A 21,689-nucleotide genomic window follows, 5' to 3' on the forward strand; every position below is an offset into this window, starting at 1 on the left:
GCGGGCGCGGAGGGCCCGGCCGCCGCCCCCTCGGGTCGGGCTTGGGGCGTGGGAGCGGCGGTCGGAGGAGGAGCCGCGGGCCGGGAGTCTCGGCGCTTCCGGGACAGCGGGCGGCCGGCTGCACTTCCCGTGGGCGAGCGGCCCGCCGGGCTTCGGAGCCCGTGCCCCGCACCGGCCGCACCGAGGTAGCGCCCCGCGCACCCCGGCGCAGGTGAGCGCTCGGGGAGGCGCGGGCGGGAGCGGGAGCGGCGTGGCCCCGCGGAAGGGGCGAGCAGGCGAGCGGGCGGGGCGGGCAGGCGGCTGGGCCGGCAGGACTCCCGCGGGCAGTGGACCCCTGCGTTCGGCCCCGTTAGCGGCCCGGTCCCCGGTCCCCGTTCATCGGTCCCGGATTTGCCCCCTCCCTGCGGCACCTCCGGCCGGTTCACCGCCGTCCCCTCTGCGCCCCTTCACCTGGCCGCTCGTAGCACCCACAACGCGGAAACGGGTGAAAAGGCCCCCAGAGAGAGCTGTCACCTTCTCTGTCGCCAAGAAGTTCGTGCAGGGAGCCCTCCTTGAGCTTGAGGAGCCTGCCTGGTTCAGGTGGCTTCGGTCTTGAACTGTAGATTCTTTTTCTTCCAGGCTCTCGCGTCCTTCTCTGCTCTGTCGCAGCCTCTCCCTCTGCTCTTCTGATGGCCTTTGTGACAGTGTTTCAGCAAGAACAGGGCTTTACTTAGGGTTACAGGCCTACGGAGCCATCCCTTCCACAGTCATTTCACGAACCTCTACGATGGGCTGGGCATCGTGTGACAGCACTGAACAGGACAGAGTCAGCCCTCGTCCTCTACCTGGGGACACTAGGAACCACACACACCCTGACAAGTGCAGCTAAGAGAGGGGAGGATAGAGTACACACTCCCCAAGCTGATGCATCTAACCCAGGGGCCACGGAGGCTCAGGAATGACCCATTGTCAGAGGAAGGCACATCTAGTTATTTTTAAAACCTTTTTTAAAAATTGAAATACAACCCACACACAGAAAAGTGCACAGATCTTAAGTGTACAGCTTTCCCAGTGTCACATTCCTGTGACATTCCTGTGCAGCCCGCACCCAGAATAAATAAAACATTACTCGCACTCCAGAGTTTTTTTGACCGCACCAAACAGCTCGTGGGATCTCAGGCCCTGACCAGGGATTGAACCCTGGCACCCAGTAGTGAAAGCCTGGAATCCTAACCCCTAGGCCACCAGGGAACTCCTTGGATGCCCTCTTATGCCCACTTCCAGTCACTACTTTCACACATGGGTAACTGCTATCCTGGTTTCTAACATCATAAAATAGTTTTATTTGGTTTTGAAGTTTGGACACTTGGGATCCTACTTATGTACTTTTGTGTATGGTGTTTTATACTCAATATATAGATTGAACCCCGTTGCATTTAGCACTCGTTCATGTATTCTCGTTGATGTGTAATTTTTCACTGTATGGATAGACCACTATTTCTACATTCTACCGGATACTAGGATTGATGGATACGGTTGTTTCCAGTTTGGGGTTATTGTAAATAGTGCTGCTGAGGCGTTCTTATGTTTGTGTTTTGGTGAGCATATGTTAGCACTGCTGTTGGGTACATTCCTAGAAGCGGAATATAGCGCCAGACAGTTTTTCAAAGTCCTCCTACCAATTTGCACTCCCACAGGCAGTATATGAGTTCTGTCTCTCCACATGCTTACCGATACTTGATATTGTCTGTCTTTTTCATTGTAGCCATTCTGCTGAGTGAGTGGGAGGTGGGGTTGCGCTGAGGTTTTAATTTGCATTCCTCTGGCGACTCATGAACTGTGCATGTTTTCATACATCTGTTGGGCCTTTGGATATCCTTTTGTGAAGTGTCTGTTCAATTCTTGTGCCCATTTTTCCAATAGGTTGTCTCTCTTTTTCTTACCAGTTTGTAAGAGTTCTTAAATATTCTGGATATGAGACATATTGGATATGTATTTTTAAAATATCTTCTCTCTCTCAGGAGATTGCCTTTCACTGTCCTTACTAAGAAACCAAGTTGAAGGTAGATTTTAACAAAGAAGAAAGGCCCAGTGAAAATAATAAAATGTCTGGCTTTAAAATAGCACAAATAGCAGTAATAACGCAGGTATTCCAATAAGAAAATAGACTTGTATAGCCTAGAGTTACTATTATTTCCTTCTGGTAAATACTTCTGAACAACATGCTTTTAAGTTATTTGAAATTATTCTCTGTTAGGAAGATACAGATTGCAAATTTTCATCTTTCTTTGGTCCCCAGACATTACTAAGACTTTCTGTCTGGTTATGGTTAAATACGAACAGAAGTAGGTATTAATGAAGTATTTGCTAATGAAAGATGAAGATATTATAAAAAGTTAGGGAACAGACTCTTAAAGCTAAACATTGCTGATTCATTTGCTCTAATAAGACAACTATTCATGAATCAGTTCCTACAATTCATGTTCTCTGACATGATTCTTTGGAAAATAATGCCAATCTTCTGTTAAATTTTTAAGCATGTGACGTAATCATTGCGCTTTAACTTGGGATGGTATTTCAATAAGTAATTACGTGTAATAGTCAACCTATTTTGTAGTCAGCCTATTTAGTTAAAAGTGCTATAAACATACTCAAATCTCCTGAAAAAGAAAAAAACCAGTAAATCTTGTTTTCTGTTTATACTATGATGTTACATCTTCCCTTCACTTCACAGGCAAAACTTTAAAAGTGTATAATTACTGTCTTCATTTTCTGGCAGGCATATCATTTGTTCCTCATAATCTAGTTTCTGTTCTAAATGAAAGTGGGGTTTTATGTAGGCAGTTGGTCATCTCCTAATTTTCTAATTCAAATGCTTCTTCTTAATCCTCACTGGCCATTTGACATTTTTTCACCAACACCATTGTAAACACCATCTCATTTTCAAAACTCTCTTTCCTTGCCTATCATAACATTGCGTCCTCCTGATGTGTCTGCTTGTAAAACTTGCTCCTCTCCGTCTTTTAACTGTAGGTATTCCTTAATGCTTTGTCTCTTTCCATGCTACGCTTTCCCCAGATGATTTGAATTGTCACAAACAGGCTGATGACTACCGCATCTATAATTCTGGCCCTGCCGCCTTCTTCCAACTCCAGACTCATTTTAAACATATGGCTTGGCATGTGTCTCCATGCCAATATCCCACTAGGATCTTAAACCTACTGTTGCTTTATAGTAAGTTTTTATTATTCTGGTAGTGGAAGTCCTCTTAAAGTTCCTCTTTAAAAATCTTAGTTTTTTTTTTAATCTAACTGCCCCCCCAAAGCCTTTTTCAAAAATATATGAAGAGCAGTCATTTTGTAAGCTCAAAAGGGAACTAATGTATAAAGGCATAATTTGTAAACTGTATCCGTCATTAAATTCACGGCTGGCACGATCTATATTACATTCAATGCCTGCGTGTTTACTTGAGACCTACAGCAAAGTAAATACAAAATAAGTTCACACCATTTCAGTTTAAAATGACCTTTAGTACGCATGTGGCATGGTTTCAAAACTAAGGCAGTTTTCTAAAACTAAGGAACTGTTTTCCAAAGACCAGTTTGCTACATTTTGCAAAATACAGCAACACTAATTAAAGTGCTTCACATTCCGTGTTTGGTCAGTAAGATATATTCCTATATATATATATATTCCTATATATTCCTATATATATTCCTATATATTCCTATGTGACTAAACATATAGGACTAAATATATAGGAATATATATTCCTATATATTCCTATGTGACTAAAATCTAAAAGGTTTTAGATTTTAACAACCAAAGTAACAATACTTTTGATATATAATTAAATTGAGGGAGCTCCCTAGTGGCCTAGTGGTTAAGATTCAGCGCTGTCACTGCCGTGACCGGGGTGTGATCCCTGGTCCGGGGACTGAGGTCCTGCAAGCCTCGCGGCCAAAATATTAAATAAAAATAAAGTAGTGGGTGCTTTTATATACACACACACACTCACACATATATTTGAAATTTTTGACATGTTTAAACATCTTCAGAATTTACAAAATGTAGTGCTGAAAGCATATGTACTTTGTTAGATATTTAGCAAAACTTCAGCACAATGATTTACTTTAATACAGGTTATAAGACTTCAGTTTTCTGCCTGCTAGAGTCCCATCTTAAATCTGACTTTATAGCAAAATTAGTAGTTTGAAATTTATTTCACAAAATCAAATCCCAAGATTTGCCAGGCAATTTTCAATTATTCCACTGCTTATATAAATCGAGACGAGTGGTTCCTTGTGTCAGAGTTACCTGGAGAGCTCTTAAAAAATACAGATTTGGGGGCCCTACTTCTGAACTATTGAATAAGAATTTACGGGGCAGCTATATTTTTAAAAGCCCTCTAGGTGATAATGATATACAGCTTAGTTTAGGAGCCACGGCTGCAGCCCACTAGATCAATCCTTAGTTACGTCAGAATCCTGGGGTACTTGTTTTTTGTTTTGTGGCTTTTGTGCTTTTTGGGGGTTTTTTTGTTTTTGTTTTTTGTGACACACTGCACGGCTTGTAGGATCTTAGTTCCCCAACCAGGGATCAAACCCAGGGCCCCGGCAGTGAGACAGCTGAGTCCTAACCAGTGGACCGCCAGGGAATTCCTGGGGTACTTGTTTAAAAATCACATTCCCAAGCCTTACACCCAGAGATTTGATTCAGTAGATTTGGGATGGGGCCCGGGAACTGGCATTCTAACCCATCATTTTGTTTGGTCCCTGTATTCATTCTCTGTGCTGCATGACAAATACTACAAATTTAGCAACTTAAACCAACACCTATTTGTTATCTCATAGTTTCTGTGGGTCAAGGGCCCGTGAAAGGCTTGTCTGAGTCTTCCGCTGGAGTCTCACCCGGCCGCAGTCCAGGTGTTAGCTAGGGCTGCAGTGCCATCACAGATGCAAATGGGGAAAGACCCTCTACTAAGCCCCCTCAGGTTGTTGTTTGTTGGCAGAATTCACCTCCTTGAAGTTGTAGGACTGAGGTCTGCTTTCTTGCTGGCCATCAGCTGGACACCACTCTTGGCTTCTTGAGGCTGCCTGAAGTTCCTTGACACTTTGCCCTCTCATGACATGGGAAATTCTTCCAAGTCAGCAAGGGAGTCTCTCTCCAGTCTGCTAAGATGAATTTTTACACCCACACCTACACCCATGCACATACATACATATGTACATAATATTCATTTATATGTTATATTTATATATACACATCTTTTTTTTTTTTTTTTTTTTTTGCGGTACGCGGGCCTCTCACTGTTGTGGCCTCTCCCGTTGCAGAGCGCAGGCTCCGGACGCGCAGGCTCAGCGGCCATGGCTCACGGGCCCAGCCTCTCCGCAGCATGTGGGATCCTCCCGGACCGGGGCACGAACCTGCGTCCCCCGCATCGGCAGGCAGACTCTCAACCACTGCGCCACCAGGGAAGCCCTATACACATCTTATATAACAAATATACATACCATATGTATGTACTGTATGTATATACACATATACACACACACAATTGTTACTGTATATATGATGTGTATATACATTTATATACATATGCAAACACACACACCCTACAGAATAACACAATCATGTGAGTGACATACTACAACCTTTGCCATATTCTATTGGTAAGAAGTCATGGGTCCTGCCCAACACTCACAGGTATGAACACAGGACTACCTTAGGGTCTGTCCACCACAGTCTGTAACTCCTCAGAAACACTGTATTGTGCCTCTCTAGCTATTAACAATTAATTGCAGCACTTTTACAGACATTGTCCTGCAAGTTCTAACGCATCCTCCCTGACAAGCGTTTCAGCAAATGTTTGAGAAGCCAGTGTTGGAGCCTTTGAAACCGGTGTTCTTAAAGTCAAAAATCACATGAAGAGTAGATACTAATTTATCCATCAAAGAAGTGAAAAACTCCCTCAAACAATTTAAATCTTTAAGCAGACCCGGTTTTTGTTTACTTTCTGGCCGCACCACATGACATGCAGGGATCTTAGTTCCCCAACCTGGGATCGAATCTGCGCCCCGCCCTGCAATGGAAGCGCAGAGCCTCAACTGCTGGACCGCCAGGGAAGTCCCAAGCAGACCAGTTTTTAGCACTCAGATTCAATGCTTTCCCCATTCATTAGCCTCACATACAATCAAACATGGTGTAGTAGTTTCCTATTGCTTCTGTAATAAAGTACCACAAGCGTAGTGGATTCATACCACACACATTGATTACCTTATAGTTGTGGCAGTCACAGTCTGAAGTGGATCAGCGGGGCTGCATTCCTTCCGGAGGCTCTAGGGAGGAATCCAGGTCCTTGCCTTTTCCGCCTTCTAGAGGCTGCCACCTTCCTTGCTCACAGCCCCACGCTACACCCACCTCTGCTTCTGTTGTCACATCTCTTCTCTCACTCTGACCCTCCTGTCTTCCTTTTCTAAGACCTTTGGGATTACGTTTGGCCCACCTGGATAATCCAGGCTAATCTTCCCATCTCCAGACCCTTAATCACATCTGCAAAGTCAGCTTCTGCCAAGTAAGGTAGCTTATTTTCACTGGTTCTGAGGATTAGGATGTGTGTGTCTTTGGGGACCACTGTGCTGTCACCACGGACAGTGATTCCAGCTTAACAGAAATGGGATACGAATTATATAAGATACATAATCATACGCCTTCATAGGTTTCAGAACATTCCCTATATAATAGATATTGGAGACCAGTTAGATATTGAATAATACTTAATACACTTTGGATTTTATACAGTGAAACTTTACAGTATTTACCTCACATATTAAGTTCCTTCATGTAATATTGAAAAAGCATTCTAAAAACACTGATGGTAACAGGCTACTGCTTTTTCTATTTTTTTTTTTTTCAGTACATGGGCCCCTCACTGTTGTAGCCTCTCCCGTTGCGGAGCACAGGCTCCAGATGCGCAGGCTCAGCAGCCATGGCTCACGGGCCCAGCCGCTCTGTGGCATGTGGGATCTTCCCAGACTGGGGCACGAACCCATGTCCCCTGCATCAGCAGGCGGACTCTCAACCACTGCGCCACCAGGGAAGCCCTCTTTTTCTTTTGAAGAAGCTCTTTACTAATCTTCTATCAAGTCTTTGTAATTATCTACAAAGTAGGTATTTAGGTCTATATCATTCTACTGGATGAATGTCTTCAAAGCACAGGGAAAAGTGACTGCATAACAAATCAGAGAATAGACAGAGTGAGGGATGAGAGCTTCCAGTTGGAGATTTGGGTTCATTATCTTCTCACCTGCCTGACAACTATGTCTCCCATATCTCGACCATATCTCGATATAGACTGTTATTAAATCTTGTAAAGATTAATCGTATTTGAATGTGATGGCTCCACAGCCTCAGCTGTACAGAACTGAAAAAGTAACAAGGAAAATGCAGTATGGTTTAGACTCTAGGAAGTAGACCGTGTATACAGTTAATGGAACTGGTCTGCATTCTTACGCAATTATCCTTTGTCAAAGATGCTATTTCCTGTGTTTGAACTTTTCCATAACATCAGTCACTAGGGCTTATACCCATCCACTTCCAGTGGCTGTTGGGCAATTGGATTTCTTCTTAAACAAGCAATGAAAAATGGCAGCTACCCCAAATCAGCATGTATCGCCAAAAGGGCACGTCATTTGATAAAATGAGAAACTGAAACTTAGATCTATCTACATCTGTTAAGTAAAGTGTTATGTTAATTTTGAACCTTTAGGCTGTCATTAAAAATATCAAATGATTCTCCAGTTTTTAAGTGTATCAAGGCCAAATGATGAATTTTCAAATTAGAACACAATTGAAAAAAAGATTTAAATAATATAAAAAGCAAGTAACATTGTGTCTACTGCTGGGGGCGGGGTGGGGAGGGGAAGGACATCTTGAATGGTTGAAATGAAGATGTCAAGAAACAGCGACTCCTGACCAGGAAAAGGATTTCAAAACCTAACAGTGGTTAACCAGGCACTGCCTCAATCTCACCACTTAGGGGCTGAAATCCAAAGAATATTAGGTAGGAAAAGAAACGCATGTCCTTGTTAATGTTCCCCTTTTCACGTCTTTTTGGCTCGCTTAGCAGCTCTCTGCTTTGCTCTTTCAAATGTGCTTCTGGTCCCGAGTCCGTCTCACTCCTGCTTCTGCTCCTGCACCCCTGCACCCACTACTGCTGCAGTTGAAGTTCTCCTTTTTTTTTGAACTTTGATATATTTTCATGAATCATCAGTATCTCTTGTCTTCTCTTCATCAGCTTGGCATAAGGGTGTTCAGCATTTAGCAGAATGAAGCATTTTTGTCCAACATTGAAGGACATTCTTTAAATTTCGAAAACTCTTATCTCAGCGCGTCTATTCAGACAAGCCGTTTTCTCTGTGAGTTCCCGGATGTGGGAGGGGGTTGTTTTGACCTCTGTAGATCCATCAAATAGTGAGAAAGCAGTCCTTGCTCTAGAACCAAGTTCTCCACCAGCCCTTCATCTTCAGAAGCCACTAGAACACAGTGGCTCCATCTTGGACCAGGGTGGGCTCTGCTCCACACAATGTCCTCCCAGAAACCTAGGCAGAAAGAGCCTCCACCATCAGGGACATCAGGTCATTGTGGTGGGAAGAGAACATGGCCATGGCGTTTTGCTTGCCCGTCTAATGGTCCTTTGCATTTCCATATAAATTTAGATGCCGTTTGACAATCCCTTCTCTCCCCACCCCCACCAAAAAAAGAAAACCAAACCAAAAACCTTTCAGAATTTGGAATAACATTGAATAGATCCCTCCAATAGCTAGATTATTTTAAATACATACTAACCCACACTATTTTCTAAGCCATGCATTTTACATAAATCATCTCATGTAGTCTTCACAGTAATGCTGAGCAGGCTGTAGTATTATTTCCATTTCACAGATGGAAAAGCTAAAGTTTAGGGTTTCCCTGGGGCGCAGTGGTTAAGAATCCGCCTGCCAATGCAGGGGACACGAGTTCGAGCCCTGGTCTGGGAAGATCCCACATGCCGCGGAGCAACTAAGCCCCTGTGCCACAACTACTGAGCCTGCGCTCTAGAGCCCACGAGCCACAACTACTGAGCCCGCGTGCTACAACTACTGAAGCCCACACGCCCTAGAGCCCGTGCTCGGCAACAAGAGAAGCCACCGCGAAGAAAAGCCCGTGCACTGCAACAAAGAGTAGCCCCCGCTCACCACAACTAGAGAAAGCCTGCGTGCAGCAAGCAACAAGCACCCAATGCAGCCAAAAATAAATAAATAAAATAAATTAAAAAAACCAAAAATGCTAAAGTTTAGCAAGAGTAAAGTAGTTTACCAGAGGCTACAGTTCATAAGAGATGAGATCTAGGACCAGAGTCTGCAGCCTTTACCACTATGTACAGCTGAGGGAGGGAGGGAGAGAGGAAGGGAGGGAGGGAGTGGAGGGAGATTGGGTGGGTGGATGGAGGGAGGGAGTTATTCAGGGGAAGGCAGACCTGGAGGAAAACTCCCCCAAGGTTTCTTACACGTGCTCTCTCTCTACTGCTCAACATCTGTCTACCTTGATACATAATTATTTGTCCAAATAGTAACAGACCTTCTTCTCTGATTTCAGCATTTACACAGGAAGTTCTTACAATGAGCTGCCTGCCAGCCGCCCTTCCCCAGATCCCGAATGCAACCCTGGCCAGGTGGCGCAGAGAACAGTCACTCTGCTGGTCATGCTGAGCTCATACCCTGTAAGTCTGACGGCTGCACAGATCAGGGTTCAGCTAGCAACCTGATCCCAGTGGTGTCTGTCCCTAATCCCCTAAGGGATGAGGGACCGATTGAGAGACTGAGCCTCTGTCAGGCACCAAGGGAGAAAGAAATGCCAGAGCCCACCCGCTGGGACTGGGAGTAAGGTTAAGTACAGCTTTTGTGATCCTTTCTGTCTGTCTCTTGTAGGATGGATGTTGGATGAGGTCAAGACTGGGTCCCCTCCCTTCTCCCACTTTACCAATGCCTGATCTCATGGGGTTAGTTTGGAGCCCACCACTATGGCATCATCAGCCTCCGTGCCAGCTCCTTGTTCCAGGTCCAAGAAGCCTCTGGGCAAAATGGCTGGTGAGTGGACACAGACTCCTAATTCCTGGAGGCTACCTGGCCCCCAAACACAGGCCCTGGAGAGATGCAGGGAGGCTGACGGGGTGGGCGTGGGGGGGTCCTGCTTTGACTTCAGTGCCCACAGGCTCTGTGGGGAGTGAGGGGGCGTGCATCAGGGAGCCTTCAGTCCTTTTGGCTCACAGGTTTCCCAAGTGTGCTCAGCTAGTCTTCCCAGCCTGGAAACCACTGTGCTGAGTGCTTAAAAGGGTGTCTCTTTTTAACTAAATCGCCCTGAACCATTCAGAGGTAGGAGCCAAGGAGAGAGAAAAAAACAAATCAACCTCCAGGACACCACACTCTCTGTCCCGGTCAAAATGGGGAAGCTGAGCTGAAACCATTTGGAGTACTCACAATATGCCAGACACTGCATTATCTCCGCTGATCTTCAACAACAACTAAAATGAACCCATTTTACAGAAGAGGAAGTGGAGACATAGACTGACTTGCTTATGGTCGTATAGAAAGCAAGTAGCAGGTCCACAATCAAATCTGTTGCCCCACTCCAAAGCGTGGCCCCGGATCACTCAGCTCTAAGGTCTTCAGGTACCCTGGGCAGTGAGTGGTCCTCTTGCACATTTCCATTTTACCCATTTAGCAACAAGCTAGGATTTCTCAGGGCCAAACAGATGACAATCCCTGGCTCTCTCCCTCCCATAGTGGGTAGCCCCTTAATCTAAATCCACCTCCCCTCAATGCTGAAAGTGGGTTTGGGGCCTAACTGATCTTTACCAGCTTAACGTAGCTCTACTTCCTGACTCACGGATTGTCGACTAGTCAGCTTGTGGGAAGTTCTGGTTAGGATAGGCTAGGGGGGTACCAGCAATCGAAGGGCGTGGAGCAAAGCCATCTTTCCCAATCAGGCTTGTGAAACAGCCAGAGTTCTTTTCTTTCTTCCTTCCTTCCTCCCTCCCTCCCTCCCTCCTTTCCTTTCTTCCTTTTTTTCCCCTCATATTGTTGTTATACCAAAAGCTTTACAAAAAATTATTGAGGTATAATTGACATACAACATTCTATCCGTTTCAGGTGTACAGCATAATGATGCAACATGCGTATACATTGTGAAGCAATCATTACAAGTCTAGTTAACATCCATCACCATACATAGTTACAGATTGATTTTCTTCTTGGGATGGGAACTTTTAAGATCTGTTCTCTTGGCACCTTCAGAATATGCAGTATGGTAAGACAGGCCGGCATTACATCCCTGCCGACTTACAAAGCTGCCAGAGTTTTTATGTGTTCCCAAAACCTTTAAAGATAAGGGAGACTTTGGGAGAAGTCCCGAGGGATGTACACAGTAGCAGAGCAGCAGGTGTGAGAAGAAGGTGGACAGGGGAGATGGGCTGACCTCCTCCCCGCGGTGGCTCCTCTCTGGGGGGGTCGCCAGGAGACCCCTGCTGAAAGCTCCAGGCCTCAGCAGTGCTTCTTCCCCGCAGACTGGTTCAGGCAGGCCCTGTCGAGAAAGCCCACAAAGACGCCCGTCTCCCCAGAAAACACCCGCAGTGACGGTTCACAGCCGAGCTCCTCGGACAGGCCCCCACCCCTGGGCCCCAGCTCAGAGGTGTCTCCCACCCTGCCACCGACACACTTGGGCGCCCACGGCAGCAGTAGCAGCAGCAGCGGCCGCTGGAGCAAGGACTATGATGTGTGCGTGTGCCACAGCGAGGAGGACCTGGCGGCCGCCCAGGAGCTGGTCTCCTACCTGGAGGGCAGCGCCGCCGGCCTGCGCTGCTTCTTGCAGCTTCGCGACGCAGACCCCGGCGGCGCCATAGTGTCCGAGCTGTGCCAGGCGCTGAGCAACAGCCACTGTCGCGTGCTGCTCATCACACCGGGCTTCCTCCGGGACCCGTGGTGCAGGTACCAGATGCTGCAGGCGCTGAGCGAGGCCCCCGGGGCGGAGGGCCGCACCATCCCCCTGATGTCAGGCCTCAGCAGAGCCGCCTACCCCGCCGAGCTCCGATTCATGTACTTCGTGAACGGCTGGGGTCCCGACGGTGGCTTTGGCCAAGTCAAGGAGGCTGTCACGCGGTGTAAGTTACGGGGAAGGGAGAAGGGGAAGGGGCTTCAGCCATAGCGCCTGCTCTACTTGGGCTTTTAGGAAACACCCAGTGTGGCCTACTACAGGCTTCAGTTCAGAGCACTTAGCAGATGCTGCGCTTTTTTTTTTCTACAAATAGGTTTGTGAAAACCCTGCGTTGTCAGATGATGATTAGCATTTTTTTTTAGTAATAACATTTTTAAATTAAGGCATGTACATTGTATTTTTTATCAATTTTTTATTGAAGTGTAGTTGATTTACAAGGTTGTGTCAATTTCTGTTGCACAGCAAAGTGATTCAGATATAGATATATATATATACACATTCTTTTTTTATATTCTTTTCCATTATGGTTTATCATAGGATATTGAATATAGTTCTCTGTGAAGGCACGTACATTGCTTTTAAAAACATAATGCTATTACACACTTAATAGACTACAAAAAAGTGTATACACAACTTTTATATGCACTGGGAAGCCAAAAAATTTGTGTGACTCATTTTATTGCAATATTTGCTTTATCGTGGTGGTCTCGAACTGAACCTGCAGTATTTCTGAGGTCTGCCTGTAGTTCAGAATGCAGGCTCTGGGAAAATAACTGTGTCACTTGGACAAGCTACTTAACTGCTCTGTGCCTGGGTTTTCTCACTGGTTAAATGAGAATGAAACTATATACCTAAATAAGTATGTACACTAAGTAAATTCAGAACGTGGCCTGGCACATGTAAAGTACTTGTGACAGGCCGGGCCTAGCGCGTTATCAAGTCCTCAATAAATATAAGTCACTATTATCATTATTAGTATTAATAGTATTAGGTTTCTCTCACTGAGGTCAGGTTGGAGATGGCCACCAAGAGCTGGGAAAATGCCAGGAGGGACCCTGGTTTAGTAACGCAAACAGGTACAAAATAATGGGAAAGAATTGCCTACCATAAGCGTATCCAGGGAGGGGCGTTGTATTACAGTGGGTTTAGAAGTAAAATAGATTAAAAGGTAGCGAAGACAGGGACATGTGGGGGAAACAGAGATGCTGGGATTTGAGGAGGGTGACGAGCCATGTGATTCTCTTTCGTCCCTTTCAGATCTGCAGACCCTCAGCTGACACTTCTCACATCAACACGGATGCAGACAGTTGGAGCAAAGCTGGAAATGGAGTGAGAGGGCCTAGGACCCTGGGTTCCATACATGTGCCAAGTTGTGAGGAGTAAGTTTGCAGCACTTTGTATGTGACCCTGGGATCAGATTGTCTGTGGCCTCCATAACCATGGGCTCCCAGGAAGGTCCCGGGGAAGCTGGGGACTCCCCCAGGAAGGCCTGGGGAAGCTGGGGACTCCCCCAGGAAGGCTGTGAGGGAGCTGGGGACTCCCCCAAGAAGGCCTGGGGAAGCCAGAAAGTGGAGGTGGAAGGAAGCGTGATACCAAGACATCACCCACGCGCTGCCTCCTGCGTGACTGGACGTGAAGCCTGGCACATCGTGCCCATGTCTTCTTCCCCTGGAATCGGGCACTGGTGTCTAGGTGCCTTCCTCCTGAAGAGGTGGCTCACCTGAGTAAGGAGCTGGAAGCCTGGACTGCGCGCCTCAGCTGGGGGGTTTTCCCAGTTGCCTGCGGAAGCCCTGAACAGGTGTCAGGAGAGAACAACAGGTATAGCGTCTTTCACACTCACACTCTTGCCGGCGTCTCCCAGTGAGTCGTTCACTTCCGAAAGCTGCATGGAAGATGCCCTCAGCACGTCTACAGGACAAATACTGTCCTGTATTTGTTTTCACTGCACGCCTGTCATTAAAGACTCACACCTAGAAATGAGTCTGAAGAGGGGACAGAAGAGGGGAGGGAGCAGGTGGGGTGAAGAGGAGGAAAGCTCAGACCCTTTAGCTGGGATCAAAAGCCCACCCACCAATGCTCTGACATATGGGGGCCTCATCAGGCATCTGGCTAGAACTCCTGCTTTTACAGTAGTTCCTTCACCTCTGCACTCAGAGGAATCAGTGTATTTCTTCTGGCAGATCGATGGTCTACCTTGTAGGACAGGCAGAGTTTCATTCATCCGTTCTTAGTAAAACTTGGTTGTTGAACTGAAATGAATTTATGATTCCCCTGATGTGTACTTTTGTGTCTCTTCTCCCTCTTCCCCCACCACATCTCCTCCTTTTACTGAAAAAAATGTATATATATATATATATATATATTAAATTGAGATATAATTGACATATAACATATTAGTTTTAACTGTACATGATTCTCTATTTGTATATATTGTGAAAAAATTTTATTTTTAATTACAAATTATCTTATTACATACAAAAGGACTAAAGAATAATGCAGTGTACACTCACGTACTCAACACCCAGCTTAGAAGCCAAACCTCACAATCCCCATGTTGCTCCCTTTGTGCCCTTACATTCTCTTCCCTACTCCCACCAGAAGTAACCACTATTCTGAATTTTGAATTTATCATTCTTAGCTTTTCTCTAGAAATTTATTACATATGTATGCATCCCTGACAATATATTAACTTTTACATGGTTTTACACTTTACATAAATGGTGTTATATTCTGCAAATTCCTCTTTTTTTTTTTTTTTTTTGCCATGTTTGTAAGATGTGTCCATATTGATTCATGGAGCTGCAGTAAATTCACTTTCATTCCGTTATGTAAATATACCACTATTCAGTCGCACATGTTTTTACAAGTGGACATTTGGTTGTTTCCAGTTTTTTTGCTGTTGAAAACAATGAGCCTGTGAGCATTTTTATTCTTGTGTATGTTTCCAAGAGCAAGATTTTCTAGGATTTAACCTAGATGGAGAACAGCTGGGTAGTGAAGCGTGCGCACCTTCAGTTCTGGTAGAAGATACCAAATTTTCTTCCAGATTGGTTGTGCAATTTATGTTCCTGCCGTTTGTGCATAAGAGTTGCCACTTTTGCATGTTCTTGCTAACATTTAGAATTATCAGATTTTTTAAATTTTATTTTTTTGCCACGCTGCACGGCTTGTGCGATCTTAGTTCCCTGACCAGGGATTCAACCCGGGCCCCGGCAGTGAGAGCACCGAGTCCTAACCCCTGGACTGCCAAGAAATTCCCTAGACTTATCAGTTTTTTAAGTGTTTAATAAGCTGGTGGATGAACACTGGTATCCCATTGTCATAATATTCTTTTTTTCCTTTTGCCTTTTTTTATTAAAAAATATATATATCATACACTAAAAGGAAGAAGGAAGTTTGATGAACCCCCATATACCTATCACCCACTTTCAACAATTACCAACTCAGAGATAAGCTTTTATTAATAATAACCTTACCCATTAGTCAACCGAAGATCATTTTGAAGCAAATCGCAGGTATTATTTTATTCTAAATATTTAAGTATGTCTCTCTAAATTATTAGAAGTTTAAAAAAAAATGACCACCATATAACAGTATCTTTTAAAGAACAGAAGCTTTATTTTTTAATGTGAAAACTTTTATCTATTACTTTGTAGTCTGTGCTTTTTGTGTCTTCTTTAGGAAATCTTCCCTACTCCTGTAGTTTCTTCTGGAAGTATTTCACATTTAGGTCTTTAATCCACCTGGATGTTTTGTTTGGGTTTGTTTTTGTAGCTCTTGGTTTATAAGTTAGATATACTTTTTTTTTTTTCATTTGAATAGCCATTATTTACTGACTAGTCCATCCTTTCCCCACTGATTGTGATGTCACTGCTGTTATACGTTGTCATACGTGAGGGTCTGCTCCTGGGTTCTCCAGCCTCCTCCCTTTGTTGATGTATCCCTGTGTCAGTGGCACCGTGGCTTATGTACTGTTGTTGTTAGTAAACCTGGATAACTTAATAGTCAGCTCTTCCCATTCCTCTTAATCATGAAAATCACTTCCACCCTTCCTGTTCCTTTACTCTTTCATGTAAATTGTTTATTCAGTTTGTCAGATTCCAGGAAAAGGCCAGTTAATATTTTTATTGGACTTACATTGAGTTGAGAGATTAATTTGGAAAGGATAGATTTTTTAATTATATTGAATCTTTCTCCTAATAAAAATGGCATGTCTCCATTTATTCATGTCTTTAAATGTATTTCAATAAAAACTTTATAAATCTTTTCCATATTGGTCAGTCACATTTTTTATGAGATTTATTCCTTAGTATGTCATATTTTCTGTTGCTACTGTAAAAGGTTTTTTTTAAAAAATATTTTTATTCATTCATTCATTTTGGCTGCACTGGGTCTTTTTTTTTTTTTATAAATTTATTTATTTGTTTTTGGCTGTGTTGGGTCTTTGTTGCTGCGCGCGGGCTTTCGCTAGTTGCGCCGAGTGAGGGCTGCTCTTCGTTGCGGTGCGTGGGCTTCTCATTACGTGCACCGGGTGTTAGTTGCGGCATGCGGGATCTTTTTTTTTTAGTTGCGGCATGCGAACTCTTAGTTGCGGCATGCATGTGGGATCTAGTTCCCCAACCAGGGATTGAACCCCGGGCCCGTTGCATTGGGAGCGTGGAGTCTTAACCACTGGACCACCAGGGAAGTCCCCCATATTGATTTAATATAAGCAAACTACTGAATTATTTATTCTGTAAGACTATAGACTTTGTTGGGTTTCTATAAAGACAATCATATAATTTGCAAGACAAAACAAAAACTTATCTTTCTCTGCTGCCTAGGACCACCAGTAAGATATTGAAAGTGACAACTTTGTCTAAATTATGATTTCAAAGGGAATGCTTCAGACATTTCACCATTATACGTGGTATCTGTTGTACGTTTTGGGTTTGGTACATATTTTTTAACAAGCTGTAAGTTTCCTGTTGTTTCTAGTTGATTATGAGTTTTACTTATGTTGAATGGGTTTGAAATATATTCTAAAATTTCCGCATCTACTGAAATGATGTTTTTTTCCCCCTTTTAAATGGTAATTCAGTGAATTCATTAGATTTTCTAATGTTAAGCTGGTCTTATATTCCCGGGGTAAACTTATCTTGATCGTGATGTATTATTACCTTTGTTTAAATTGCAGGATTCAGATTGCTAACATTTTCTTCATGATTTTACATGTATATCCGTATGTAAGATTGGCCCATAATTATCCTTTCTTGTATTATCCTTTTCTGGCTCTGGTACCAAGGTTATATCAGCTTTCTAAAATAATTGGGGAGTGGTCCCTTTTTTCTATTCATTGATGAGTTAAAGCTTGGAATTAATTGCTCCTTGAATGTTTAGTAGACTAATCTGCAAATGCAGTTGGACCTAGCGTGTTTTGCAAGGGGGAGAGTGGGGCGGATTTAAAACTCCAATTTCTGTATCTTAAAGAGTTATAGATCTATTTAGATTTTTCATTTCTTCTGGAGTCGATTTGGCGTAAACAGTGAAGAATACAAAACTGGCTGAAATAGATTTTTCGGTTTGAATTCCCGGATCATGTAGGCAGTATGAATCTGAATTCTAAACCTGCATGGAGATTGGCCTGTGATTACAAATTTTCAGGGTTTTTTGTCTTTTTTTTTTTCTTCTCCCCTCCGGAGCCAGATGTTGAGGCAGGTAAGTTTCCTAAACATCTTGTCTCCTTTAGTAGGGCAGCTTTTCTTTTACTTTTTAAGTAGTTGGCCCTTTCATTGAGGTGGGGGCCCTTTAGAGATCTTGGCTCGCTGGGAAGTTTTCTCTTCCAACTCCTCGCTTGCATGAGCCCAGATCTGCGCCTTAAACGTCACATTTTAAAGCCCGAGGCTCTAGATTTCTAGAAACAAGCCATCACCCTTAGAACTTCAGCTTCAGTACCCACTTACTATTCTATAGATTTGTGCTCCCACATTTTTTGTTTCTGAAAATTTTATTTTCTTGGGAGCACAGGAATGTAACCAAAGGGATGTTTTAAATTTTGCATCCAGAATGTTTAGGTGTTTTTAGCTGATTGTTTTTAGAATATCTAGTCTGCCATACTACCTGAAGTGGAGGTGTCTAGTCCTTCTTTAAACTAAACTAAACAAATAAGTAAAATAAAAGGGAGAAGTTTTGAGATTCCGCAAGAAAATGGAAGGATTGATGCTTATAGACTAGGGCTTCCCAGTAACAACCTTCTAATACAACAATGTCCAGTTGAACTTTCTGTGGTGATGGAAATGTTCCACATCTGTGCTGTCCAATGTGATACGAGCCATGCGAGCCATACGTGGCTATCAAGCACTTGAAACGTGGTTGTATGACTGAGGAACTGAATTTTAAATTTCATTTAATTCTAATTAATTTAAATATAAAGTTACATGTGGCTAATGGCTATTGGATAGGACAGTGCAGAGCCTTCTAATGTTTCCAAACAAGCTGAACTAAAAAATTATCAGCAGACAAATGCCTCTGAAGCCAAGTGAAGATTTACTGCTGTAAAGGTCCCTTACACTCTGCTGTCTGGTATTGCAGCAGGTCCTCTGGGGGCTGAGGCTCCCTATGAGCTCATCTTTTCCTTGAGCCAGGCCCTCTTATGAGTAGAATTCTGACCTTATGCATATTCTAATTAGCATTATACAGTTGGTCCTCCAACAATGTGGGGCTTAAGGGCGCCAACCCTCTGTGCAGTAGAAAACCAGCTACAACTCTACAGTTGACCCTCTGGACGCGTATCTGTGGATTCATGTAGTAATGCAGTATTTACTATTAAAAAAAAATCTGAGTATATGGAGACCCTGCAGTTCTAACTCGTGTTGTTCAAGGGCCAAGTGTATGCTTCTTTTCTTTTCTTTTTTTTTCTTCAGCTAAGACAGCAAAAGAGATGATTTACTGTACACATTACATTCAGCCGCAACTGAGAACAGAACTAGTACAGAATGACACAGGTCCAGGGCAAAGGACCAAAAGGGGTCGTTTTGATGTGAGCAAGGTGGGTCTCTCAAAGGTTGTCGAGGCAATCAGAATGGGCATACATATTCCAGATCCACTGAGACAAGTTCTAGACAGTAGGTATGCAGCCCAACAGTTTCTACCAGCATCCCTGGCCTCTGGCTTCCCTTGTTTCTGCTCCTGTGGCCTCCATGGGTGTACGATTTTACTGGGACTTCTGCCTCATCTTTCTTCTTTTGTGCTTGAGCCTGCACCTTTGCTTCTTCCTCCACTTTGCTCTCATGGCACGGAGGTTTCTCAGGAGATGTCACTAAGGCTGAGAGCTGTTGCTTTTCTTTTTTAAAAAAGTTGTTTCAAAGAAAAATTTCACTTTGAGTGACAATTATTTTTCTGGAAAGCACAGACTTCACTCTCCTGAAGTTTCCACCAAAGCCACCATATTTCAACCAGTCTTGCTAATAGCCCAGCTGGTCACTCATGCTTATGGGGGGACGGGGAAGAGGAGCTAGAGAAAGTGCTGTAAGTTTAACTGGACTAGTACAAGCTCACCCAACAGGGCTTTGAAAACCCAATATGCTCCCTCCCACCAAATTAAAAAAAATTTAAAAAGTAAGGGTGGTGAGTAGAAAATACCAACGGTTTGCTGACAAAAAAAATGTCGCCTGCCATTTCAGTAAACAACAAATACTGCCACCATCAAGCCATCAGCCACGCAGCCACCCCATGGTGCACCTGAGGGGAATTCAGAATGGAGAAAAAGAGGATACCGGCCCTAGATAGTTAAGATGCATATCTAAGGAATAATTCCAAGGAGCCCAGACTCTTGCATTTTCCCATACACAGACAAGCACTAAAATCATTAACTTGAGATGTCTCTTTTTTGTGATTAGCAGTAATCTTTTTTAAATTAATTAATTAATTATGGTATTTATTTATGTATTTATTTTTGCTGCTCCGGGTCTTAGTTGTGGCACGTGGGACCTTCATCGCGGCATGGGGGATCCTCAGTTGTGGCATGCATGCGGGATCTAGTTCCCCGACCAGGGATCGGACCGGGGCCCCCTGCATTGGGAGTGTGGAGTCTTACCCACTGTACCCCCAGGGAAGTCCCCTAATAGTAACCTTTTGATGTTCAACTACATTTTTTTTTTTCAGCAAAAACTCCTATATATCCTGGCTCCTCCCTTACCTCTTTGGAACAGCTCCTCAGAGCTATCCTGACAGTCCGTCTCCCGGGCTGTAGTCCTCAGTAAGGTCCCCGAATAAAATATAACTTTTAACTTTTACATTGTGCGTTTTTTTTCCAGTTGGCAGGTTTCAGCAGGGGTGAGGTCACTGCTCAGGAGATGATGCTGATGTGCCATTGGTCCCTGGAAGGGTGTGCTCGAGCACCGGGAGGTTGCAGAGAAATTATCAGTAAAAATTTTATGTGGCCAAAAAAAGAAAAGAAACTCCGATGGATGAATCATATTCATGCTGCAAATCACAACCCTGGTAGCACGGTGGACACATGGTCAAAGTGGGTGAAATGGAGCAGGACACTGTGAGGCCTTCCTGGGAGCAGACCCCAGCACTACCCCCATCTCAAGTCTGTAGAAAACCTTCAGCCTCCTAGGCCTTCCCAGAGTTCCAAAGAGCAAGTTGAATCAGAGAAGTGAGGAAATGCAGAGACAAAGGAAAACAGTCAAACAAGACAAAAATAATAATAGTTTAGCCATAAAACAAAGTCAAGGACCCTTAGTTCCTCCTCCAGGACTAGAGATAATATCCTGAGCCATATCCCTGAGTTATTTCGCAGAGACTGAAGCCCCCACCAGGTGGAAGAAGTTAACTGCAAACCGCGTGCTGACTATAACTGCGTAGACTCCCAGCCTCTCTGGAACTAGAAGGTTGATGTTGACTCCAGAAATACCACCTAGTTACATCACCGCCAACCAATCAGAAGAAGTCCAGGAGCTATCAGGCACCCCATGACCCTCTCCCTCATCTTGTCTTTAAAATCGCATCTCTGAAAGTCATCAGGGAGTTCAAGTCTTCTGAGCATGAGCTGCCCACTCTCCTTGCTTGGCCCTACCTTGAGAGCCTTGCTACTTTCCTTCACCGCAGCCCAGGGTGGGGAGACTGGCGGGCTGGGGGGAGCACACACAAGCTCGGTTCAGTAATGTGGATACAGAGGGGCAGGAGCCTCCAGGCTGGAGGTTTTAGAAATGTATTTCAGTCCCTGTTCACCTACCTTTCTTTTCAGCCAAAAGTACTGAGAACTGAATAGGATGAACATTTCTGTAAAATGAAAACGGGTGAAAACTGGAAATGATTTAAGGGCTTGCTCTAAAAACAAATTGACCAAGAAATAGGTTGGCTCAACAGATTTATTTCTGAAACATCCCTTCCACTCTAATCAATGTGGGTGTAATTCTGATTAAAATGTGCTTTCAACCAAAGTGTCAACGCATTGAGTCCAAACGGCGTCTTTTGGCTCCTGCCCCTGGGAGGCTGGGGCAGCCCTCTCCCCTGCAGCCTCTCTCGCCCGCCTCTTTAGGGACTTGTTGCCTTCTCGCTGCCCTCAGCACCGGCCTCCACTCGGGCCGGCTAGCACCAGGGGACCAAGGGGAGGTAACTTGAATTAAAACGCTCGTTCCGGGTGGATCCCAGGGATCAGCGCTCCGAGGCTCCCTAAGGCCGGAAGGGATGCG

The 21,689-nt window shown here is 44.3% G+C and overlaps 1 protein-coding gene across 6 annotated transcripts; it reads left to right on the top strand.

Annotated features, from left to right (window-relative positions):
• The first annotated feature begins 88 nt into the window (after positions 1-88).
• Positions 89-21,420, top strand: TIRAP (TIR domain containing adaptor protein). 6 transcript variants are annotated; one of them, XR_009542566.1, is made up of 6 exons: positions 89-211; positions 9,616-9,739; positions 9,948-10,106; positions 11,582-12,175; positions 13,267-13,388; positions 20,304-21,420. XR_009542566.1 is itself a non-coding variant. In XM_060160747.1 (6 exons), exons 3-5 carry the CDS (start codon positions 10,040-10,042, stop codon positions 13,340-13,342), a joined length of 564 nt encoding a protein of 187 aa, XP_060016730.1. In that variant the 5' UTR covers positions 89-211; positions 9,616-9,739; positions 9,948-10,039; the 3' UTR covers positions 13,343-13,388; positions 20,304-21,420. The 6 variants fall into 6 exon arrangements, 4 of the variants coding, with proteins under 4 accessions (XP_060016730.1, XP_060016729.1, XP_060016726.1 ...); XR_009542567.1 differs by lacking the exon at positions 20,304-21,420 and adding an exon at positions 18,912-19,017; XM_060160747.1 differs by having other exon boundaries at positions 11,582-12,002.
• Positions 21,421-21,689: the final 269 nt, after the last annotated feature.

This window comes from Lagenorhynchus albirostris, chromosome 9, assembly GCF_949774975.1.
Source record: "Lagenorhynchus albirostris chromosome 9, mLagAlb1.1, whole genome shotgun sequence".
Lineage (NCBI taxonomy): Eukaryota > Metazoa > Chordata > Mammalia > Artiodactyla > Delphinidae > Lagenorhynchus > Lagenorhynchus albirostris.